Here is a 9,622-nt window from a genome sequence, read left to right on the forward strand (position 1 = left end):
TAGCACCTGCACCAGATTATTAGCTGCTTGAGGCCCGAATGTTTGATCGACAAGAAGGCGAGCTCTCAGATTGGAACCTGGAACTTGGAAGACAGAATGAGACTGGAATAATCCGCTTATGGCGAAGTTCGAACCAGTTTCCTGGACGATTTGCAAAGACGGATCAGCCGGAGACTTTCCGGCGTGCCCTAATAAGATGTGTCGCTGTGCGATGGAGTAAAACTAGCTCGTAAACTTTGGAGAAATTCTCGGTCGACCGTCGACCGATCGATGGGCATTCGAACTTCGAAGTCTCCATGCTCAGTCGATACAGCTCTTCTGAGATCAGAGCGATTCAGTTCAGTTGAGTTCAGTTGCACGCCAGAAAATTTAACTGCAAAAATCCAAGCTGCAGGTCATAGCTGCTACCCACGATCTTGTGATGAAAGTTTTTTCGGTTGCAGCGACTGAGCAAGCAGTTGGCAATGGCAGATCATCAGAAAGAGGGGTAGATAAAGTTGCAGGACGACAGAAACTCAAGGCTGCCATGGCTGTAAAAGCCACGATTCGAGACGGTCCTTAGACGGATGTCAAATGAATAACAGGAATCCGAGCATCGTCGACCACGAGCCCATCCATGTCGTTGGAAGCTTTTGAGTGTCGCTGTTGAAAGAAGCTTTTGGCAGGACCCTGAATTTTGGTCGCGGTCTCGTGTCTTCTTCCTCTCTTGATCGATCTTATCACTCGTGAGTGACGATGCTTCTTGTGAAGTTTTCAATCCGACAGTTTTCTTCCAATCCGTTCTTGTTGGCACATGGTTGCACGGTGCATTAATCAATAATGCGACTTCTCTTGCGCCAGTAGTCGCTCGCGTTTCTTTCCGCGGTCCCCTTCGATAAAAAGATACAATCCGCAGAACAGAAAAGTTTTGTGGGATGGTCTAGTCCATCCAACTGAATCGAGTACCAACGCTATCGTTCGTTAGTTGAGAAGACCTTGAGAACTACGAGCTCAGCTGAGGAGAACTCCCAGCAGCAATGCGCAGCTGCTCGCTTGAGGATTGTTGATCACGAGCTCGCGATCCTACCTTTGACAAACTTACTGTCCTTGCCATATTATAGCTTTGCTCCCCTGCGAGCATCCCATCGGCCCTGGCAATGCATCCTCGTCGCAAACCTCGCATAATGGGAGCTTCTGTTTGCTCGATCTGCTTCCTAGCCCTGCTTGCACTGACCCTTGCTTCTCCTGCCAGAGTGAGCGCCTCCAGGATTTCCAGGGTCGAGAAGCACCTCGGACGCTTGAATAAGCCCGCTGTCAGTACAATTGAGGTTAGTAGCCTCACAATTTTGTATGAGTGCCTTATAAGTTTCATGCCCCCCTTTCAAAGATTGAAGTTGTAATATCACGAATTTTTTGCAGAGCCCTGATGGAGACATGATCGACTGCGTACTTCTCTCACAACAGCCCGCCTTCGACCATCCGCTGCTTAAAGACCATAAGATACAGGTAGGTCCTGTCGATTTTGTATCCTTACCATGAGTTTGCTTCAACTCTGGCTCTAGATCTGCTGCTGAAACGTGGGAAATCCTTGGCTCAAAAGATGCAGCCGAGTTTCCCGGAGCATTTAAGTTCACACGTTAATCAGTCGGCACAAGAATCGGATGAGCGCAAGCCTCAGATATGGCACAATTCGGGGTCATGTCCTTCGGGAACGATTCCCATCAGACGCACCACCGCACAAGACCTACTCAGGGCAAAGAGGATGAAGGAATATGGGCGCAAATTTCACAAGCCTGTACAATTGCCTTCGGAACCAACGTCCGTATCTGCTGCTGGAGTGGATGAGAATGGACATCAGGTTTGGTTGCTTAGTGCTCATGTAGAATATTTCGTCTGCCGGATAGACATACGTGACTTTCTTATGCTCATTGTTCAACGCATTGCTATGCAAAGCTTGGGAAACAAAATAATCGTTGTTGAAGTGCTTTCATTGTTCTTTCGTCGTGACGAAAAGCTAGGGACAGAAACGAATATGGTTGCTTTCCCTGTATCGTTAAGTTCGTCTCTAAAGGGTTATGATCAAAATTTTCTGCAGCACGCCATAGCTTTCGTGCAAGGCGGCAACTATTATGGAGCCAAAGCCACCATCAACGTGTGGGATCCCAGTGTCCAAGAGCAGAATGAATTCAGCTTATCGCAGATGTGGATTCTGGCAGGTTCATTCGATAGTGATCTGAACAGCATAGAAGCGGGCTGGCAGGTAACTGATAATTTTTGGCTTCGTCGATCACACCTTGCAATTGGAGGCTGCAATAGCTTGCCGACGTTGTCGCAACGACTGGCGAATGATCAGCAGCTAATTTTCTCACCTGGCGATAGCTTGATTGATCGATTGCGTGTTATGCGTACTTGAGCAGGTGAGCCCCGATTTGTATGGCGACAGCAATACACGGCTATTCATTTACTGGACGGTGCGTGTGCGAATCTCTTCCAATGCTTTACTGGAGCAGTCGAGGATTCCGAGCACAAACAAAACGACTGCTGAATCGTGTTTGTTGCCCGCAGAGCGACGCCTACCAGACCACAGGATGCTACAACCTCCTTTGCTCAGGATTCGTGCAGGTTAGCGATCAGATAGCTATGGGAGCTACCATCTCACCGGTCTCAAGCTACAACAATCGCCAGTATGACATTAGCATTCTCATCTGGAAGGTAAGCATCCGAAGTCTTCTGTTCGAACCATTCTTCGTCCGTCGTAGCTGATGTGAAATCCTGTCAAGTCTCGGTAGCTTCTCAGCAGTTAGAACGTGCCATCAGAACTAACCAGTTTTCGGATTGCGCTCTGGCATTGCAAAGGACCCAAAAGAGGGCAACTGGTGGATGCAATTCGGCGACACATACATCCTGGGCTACTGGCCGTCCTCCTTGTTCACCTCGTTGTCCAACTCGGCAACCACCGTGGAATGGGGAGGGGAGGTGGTGAATTCGGAGCCTGGCGGGCAGCACACCGCAACTCGGATGGGGAGTGGGCATTTTCCGGGGGAGGGCTTTGCCAGATCGTCTTACTTCTTCCATCTCCTCACTGTGGATGAGTCCAATACGTTGCGATCTCCTGCAGGGATAAGCACCTTCGCAGAGCAATCCGGCTGCTACGATGTGCAATCCGGCTCCAGCAGCGACTTAGGGGACTACTTCTACTACGGAGGACCTGGGCGCAATCCCAATTGTCCATAGCCACAATTCAGCATCTCTAATCTCTTAACATTATATTTGTGACTATACGTTCCGCTTGGGAAATTTCTTTGTGCAATATCAACGCAAGTGCAACTGCAATCAGATGCCTAGCTAGTGTATCATACCCTTGAAGCAATATCTTCCTTGGAAATATAAAGTTCTGCAACATCACCGTAAGCCCGGATGGTATCTGCAGTCCGATGCTATGCGTCGATATTATTGAAAAGATGACCAGATTGCATCGTCTGCGGCAAGCTGAAACTGGAGATTGTGATGATCAAGGCTCGTGATTCTGAAGCTCCGAGTGTTGATGTGATGAAGCTGGTGAGCTAGCAGCAAATCTGGCCTTGAAAAACGCCGATACTTTGAAACAGCCCTCCTCCTTCAACTCAACAACAATCCGTTTATCATCCGCTTGCTTTCAGCTGCAGGTCGATGCCATTAATTATTGCCCAAATGCAGATTCAATTCATTCTTGGATCTTACCTTTTTAATTGCACTCTCATTAGGTGCAGGAAGAAGCTTGCACCACAGTAACCCCATTTTGCACCATTGTAACTCCATTGTAAGCAGCGAGCACTTGAATTGAATTGCTCTTAAATATAATAGCACTAATGGAATAGTGTAGAGTGACGTTTTAAAGTTGTCACACTTTTCTACGTCGCCACGTACTCTCTTTTAAATTAGAACTTTATGTACGGAGAGATGAGGGATCTACAAGTTTAGGACAAAATATTAGGCGGCTGGACCTGTTGACAACTAAATTTGAATCAATTTATAGAACCCAAGGTAGACACCACGTGTTCAAGGAAATTGCTAGGTTTTCTTCACTTTTTTAATTGAGTTTTCTTTTTTAAGATATAACCTTTCCTTTATTAGCATAACTTGTGAAAGAGAGAGCCTTTAGTAGAGATTAGTGCACTTCTTGGGAGTTTTGCAAGTGTTTTTCAATTTTGGAGAGTCTCTATACTTGTTACTCTAGATTAATCTTAGTTAGACCTGCAAATTAAGCCGACTACTTGTCATCATGTTAGTAGGGCAACTAATGAAAATGGTGTCATATTCACTACAACCATTTGTATTGTTAGGGATAGTTATTTTAATAGAACAATGTAGAAATTCTTTTGCAAAAGATAAACTTACCATGGATATAAGCATCGATAATGAAGTGCCTCAATATCCATTTATATAACTGTCAATATAAATGTTGATACATTCATATATAGAGAGTTATATCAACACTATTAGAGGTAAAAGTTTTAAACTGTTTTCAACATTTATATCAACATTAGAGGTAAAAAATTAAAACTGTTTTTATAACATTTATATCAACATTGACAAATTGTAAAAGAAAATATAGGCAAATTGCGTCTAAAATAGTCCCAATCTGTCCTAACTTTTATGTGCATGTGTATAAGTAATGCCTCGAAGGCACATTCTCACTACAAGGTATAGGCCGTTTTTTGACACAAATACCGATCTTTTTTACATTAAAGTTTTTTAAATTAAAGGGTAAAAAAGTTGGTAATTACGTCGAGATTAGTGTCGAAAAATGTGCATCAGTATAAATTCATCGGTATATACCAACTCTGGTAATGTCGATAAAGGTCGGTAGATACCGACTCTGAAAGCAAATAATAGTCGATATATATCAACCTTTCATAAAACATACAAAAAAATTTGTGAGACAAAACAGGGCTTGTTGTAGCTCCATTTTTCCCCACTAATGTTTTTTTTTTTGCATTACAAAAGAATGTTTACAAGCAAACATGCGAGATAAAACTCTAAAATGTTGTTTATTATAAAATTTTCCTTTTGAAAGGGGTGATACAAAATCGCTCAAACGAGCGGATAGACAAAAGCATATACATGCTGAAGTATATACAAACTACTAGTAATACCACTACTACTACTGCTTCTGCTCATCCGAGGTGTGTTTGATCCTTGGTCCTCGTGACCTCCACCATATCCCTGTCCCTCATCGACGTCTATGCAAAATTCCTCGAGAACTACCTCCTCGTCATCATCGCTCGCCTTTGCTGATGGGACGTTCGATATTGCACCCTAAGAGTGAAACCATTTTAATTTGAAATTAGATTGGAACTTAAAGAATAAAATAGTTTAAAGATTGAGATTACAAGTTGGAGTAGACTTATACCCCACGCGAGCAGCCATTGCAACCCAATTGACTACCACTCCCTACACCTCCATCTCAGAGAACCATGCCCTCACTTGTATGTGGAATGTGTGTTTGTGCTCTTCATCCATGGGATGGCGACTAATCATAGATTGCCGTGGACCCAAATTACGAGAGTTAGATAAAGTGCATACAATATGTAATAAAACAAATAGAACAATAAATTAAATGAGAAGTAGACATACCACCCATGCCTCGAACATGACTCGTTCGCCACCACTGCTGAGGTGCGAAGCACCTACATTGTCCAGCAGTCTCCTCGTAGCCTTCTTTTGATTGTCAAACTTTGTGGGCGTGTCCCTCAGCTCCTTCTTCAAAAGCTTCCAATCACCTTTACCGCCCCAGTTGGAACTTGGGTTTAGGATTGCTCGCTGCACTGGCATCTTGTAGCTCCGACCTCTGCGATGCTTCAAGACACCACACATGTGCTCTCGCATGTAGTGCTCATCGAACTCGTACTTAGGGGGGTTAGGGACTCTACTTCTCAATTCTTGCAAGACTCCCTCCTTCTTGTCATTATCTTGGAGCCGCCAGTCAATGAGTATGCCATTCTTGAAATGGTGGCTCATCAACCACCTCATGGCAGTCATCACTTGCATCCTCTTTTTATTTTCTATGATCTCTCAACCCATAGTGACCTCATACTAAAGGTCCTTGAGTGGGGGATGATCTAATCCTTTCCTAAGGCTAGGCATGGGAGTAGTAGATGGGGTGGAGGCAGGGCCGAAAGCGGTGGTGCCAGTGGTGCGTGGAGTGATGGGCGTCATTTGCTAACTAGTGTGGTGATCGGTACCTCAGCATAGCGAGGAAGGTCATGAACGACCTCCATGGGCTAATGTGCATCTCCTGTACCATGACCTAGACCACACCAAGATCTAGAGCCTTCTCATGATCTTTCATGTGACCCTTCATGAGAACCATGTGCACACTCAACTTTAATTTCTAGGGAGTGTTTCAAAACCATGATTCTTTTAACAGCGGGGCTTGGAGTGATGAGGGTCACATCCACAACTGACAATTGGAGTACCAAGTACTCCATTTGATTGACTTTGGTTAGCATTCTTATGCATTAGATCATGTAGTATGCATGGGATTTCTACATGTATACCTCATGTTGTGATGGCCATTTAAGCCTATACTATGCACCAAGGAAGAAATTATGAGTAAATTATAGCATAATGAACTATATAGGATTAAATTTTATCCATTATGATTAAACTAGACTTAGTTTGGCCTTGCATTAAGCATCACATCATAGCATAATAATCATCCCTAACATCTAGGGTTGGAAGCCTCGTATACATAGGACAATAAGGCATGCCCCACTTGGAGGCCCTACCATATGTGAACTATAATAAATTAGGTCGATCCCTCTCCTCACTAATTTGTAGCTATAGAGGGTATAACAACAAGATGATACCTCCACTAAAGGAGATTTGCTCAACATTAAGGGCTCCCCTTTCTCACGCCTCATACCTGATTTGTATTTTTAAATGGTAGGAAATTGCATACCATCAGCCCATATAACTAGGGGCACATGTGTATATAATACCAAATGGAAGCCAGATCAAGGGGCAGGGTCAACTTGAGCTATAGGAATCAAAGATAAAACACTTGAGAAAGAGAATACATAACGTATTGTGTGGTCATGCTTTATATAGATGTATTTTCATGGACCTCCTCACTCTAGTTGGCCCGTGGCAATGGCATTGATTGGTCTGCTATTGTGGGCTTTGATTGAAGGTTCTTCTACCAAAATTTTCGCAACTTGGAGGTGACCTAATTTTAAATCTCACCATTAGTTCTTTGAGTTCTTTATAAGAAATGCATAAAGATATTTTAGTACAACTCTTTTGGAGGAATTCTAGTGAGATCATGTGTATTTGTGATGCACCAATCGCTAGAATAGATCCTAAATTTTAGGTAGAGTGCAAGATAGATAGATAGCTATTGATGGAAGGTGTGAGGCCACCATCCTTAGCCTACGAATATCATTTTGGCTCATCATTAGAGTTTAGGGCAGTGTGGTACAGTGTGCTCATTTATTGTTGTCGACATACCAATCATTTATATTGAGGTTCTCATCTTTATAGTGTCCTTAGTGCATCTTTAAATCTCTTTGCCATGTAGTTGATTAGTATTCATGTAGTAAAGCACTTATTTAAGTTCACTTATGTGTTGAGTGACATTTATCTTATTTGGATTGTAAGAGAAGTGAGGGAGTGGAGAGACATCATCAACGAGTGTGTGGATTGAGGCTCAATTCTTGCAACTAGGGTCTATGAGTTGTAAAGAGGGTGTAAGAAGCTTGAGAGCTTGAGGCATTGGGTGGTTGATAGAGTGAGGTAGTGGAGCTACAAGGTCATGACTCATCTATGCATCCAATAAGAATAATTGTTTAAATGCTTGGTGTAACCTCTAGAGCACCTATAGGACTTGGAGCTCATTATATAATGAGCTCTTTCCATTTGTTCATGTTGTTTGTGTGTGTGTGTGTGTGTGTCTGTATGTTTTCCTCATGTTTTCTTATGCATAACATAGTAGAAATAGATGGTGTGAGTATCCAATTGCATGCAAGTGTGTGTGGTTTTATCGAAATTCAACTTGTATAAATTGGCCACACTTATTGTGATTGTGACATTCTAAGAATGCTTGCTCATTTGACATACTATGATTGAGAGAAACCTCTCTCTCCTTTGTGTCTCTTGGTTCATCGCACTCTCGAAAGAGACCAATAAACTGGACTACATGGCCATTATAGGAGCTTGACATATCTAGCAATTTCTATTCCTCAAATATCTTGGAAAATTATGTGAACCTTGTTGCTTTGGTGGACAAGTTAGAGCTAGCATTGGCAGAAGGACAACTAGAATAAAAGGTGCTCTTGTCTTGATACACTATGGTGTATGCATTATGTGTAGGCCTAAAATAGAATAAATGTAGAATTATACCACTTGAATTTTATTAATGACTATGGCAACGCCCATGAAGTCTACTTTATCAAACTAAAGTCATAAGTCTTTAATAGATTCAGATAATTTAACGTCATGGATGAAAACCAAGAAAGTCAAGGTACTCAAGCAAATAGAGGAGATGAGTATATGCCAATAGCATTCATGAACTTTTCCAAAGATCATGGAATACGAATAGAATTCATATTTGTGTATACACATAGAAAATACAAATGCATAAAGAAAGAACATTGGTGGTTGAAAGTGCTAAAGCCATGTTAACATTCACCACATCTATATTGGGAAAAAGTAATGAGAACTACCAACTACTTGTTGAATAGGCTTTGGGATTGCATATTCACGTAATCACGTAAACTTTCTTGTGATTGCATGTCATGATAACGCATTTCACATAATCATGGGCACAATCATGCCTTCATGCTATCAAGTGGTCCTAACCTAGAAATCGGATATATACTGACGATAGTATGAATACTACCGGCAAAGGTCTCCAACCGATGGTAGTACGCGATAGTACTAATACTACTGCTAGTAGTTTAACACAAAACTACTAGCAGTAGTATGCACAAAACTATCGGTAATATTATTACCGCCAGTAGTGATAGTATTCCCACAATGAATCATGTTGCTACTAGTGGTAATTAACATACTGCCACTGTTAGTACTACTATTACTGATGGTAATACACAAATTACCTTCGATAAGAATATTGGACTAAGATATATGCCAACCACTAGGCTCATTTTCACCAAAAGTGGATTGAGAATTCATGAAAGGAATTCCCATTGGAATCACTAGAAAAGTATGGGAAGAGCTAAGTAAGGGCTAGCATAAGAGAGTGATGAGAAGCATTTGGGATTCCTTTTTTGTTAGGGTGTGCAACATGGTGGAGAGAGATGGAATCAACCATGTCTAGTCTAGAGGGAGTCATCACTATGAAGAGGAGGATTCTTGATGATGCTAAGAGTAGTTTGCAATCTGAAGGTTATGATGACCTTGCCAACTGGGTGCAATGGGAGACAGATGCCATGCTTTGGGTTGGCAGCTTTATTGGGAATGCAGAGACCCGCTTCAACGAAGCATCCAATGTGGACCCTACTCTTGCACAAGAGTTTAATGTCTTCAATTTGACATAATGGACGGGTGTATGGGCCAAGCACAAGAGTAGGGTCCTTGCATCAGATTTCTGTGTCATAGTGACTAAGAGCTGGGACAAGAAGGTTGCAGCAGCTTATGGGTG

At 42.4% G+C, this 9,622-nt stretch overlaps 1 protein-coding gene across 1 annotated transcript; it reads left to right on the plus strand.

The window, feature by feature from the left end:
- Positions 1-819: 819 nt before the first annotated feature.
- LOC147903052 (protein neprosin-like) lies at positions 820-3,779 on the plus strand. The gene is made up of 7 exons (XM_087373242.1): positions 820-1,307; positions 1,399-1,485; positions 1,580-1,837; positions 2,075-2,239; positions 2,397-2,450; positions 2,545-2,691; positions 2,836-3,779. Exons 1-7 carry the CDS (start codon positions 1,137-1,139, stop codon positions 3,211-3,213), a joined length of 1,260 nt encoding a protein of 419 aa, XP_087229368.1. The 5' UTR covers positions 820-1,136; the 3' UTR covers positions 3,214-3,779.
- Positions 3,780-9,622: the final 5,843 nt, after the last annotated feature.

The sequence above is a fragment of the Dipteris shenzhenensis genome, chromosome 4 (genome assembly GCF_047967505.1).
Source record: "Dipteris shenzhenensis isolate YYH24624 ecotype China chromosome 4, Dip_SZ_1.0, whole genome shotgun sequence".
Lineage (NCBI taxonomy): Eukaryota > Viridiplantae > Streptophyta > Polypodiopsida > Gleicheniales > Dipteridaceae > Dipteris > Dipteris shenzhenensis.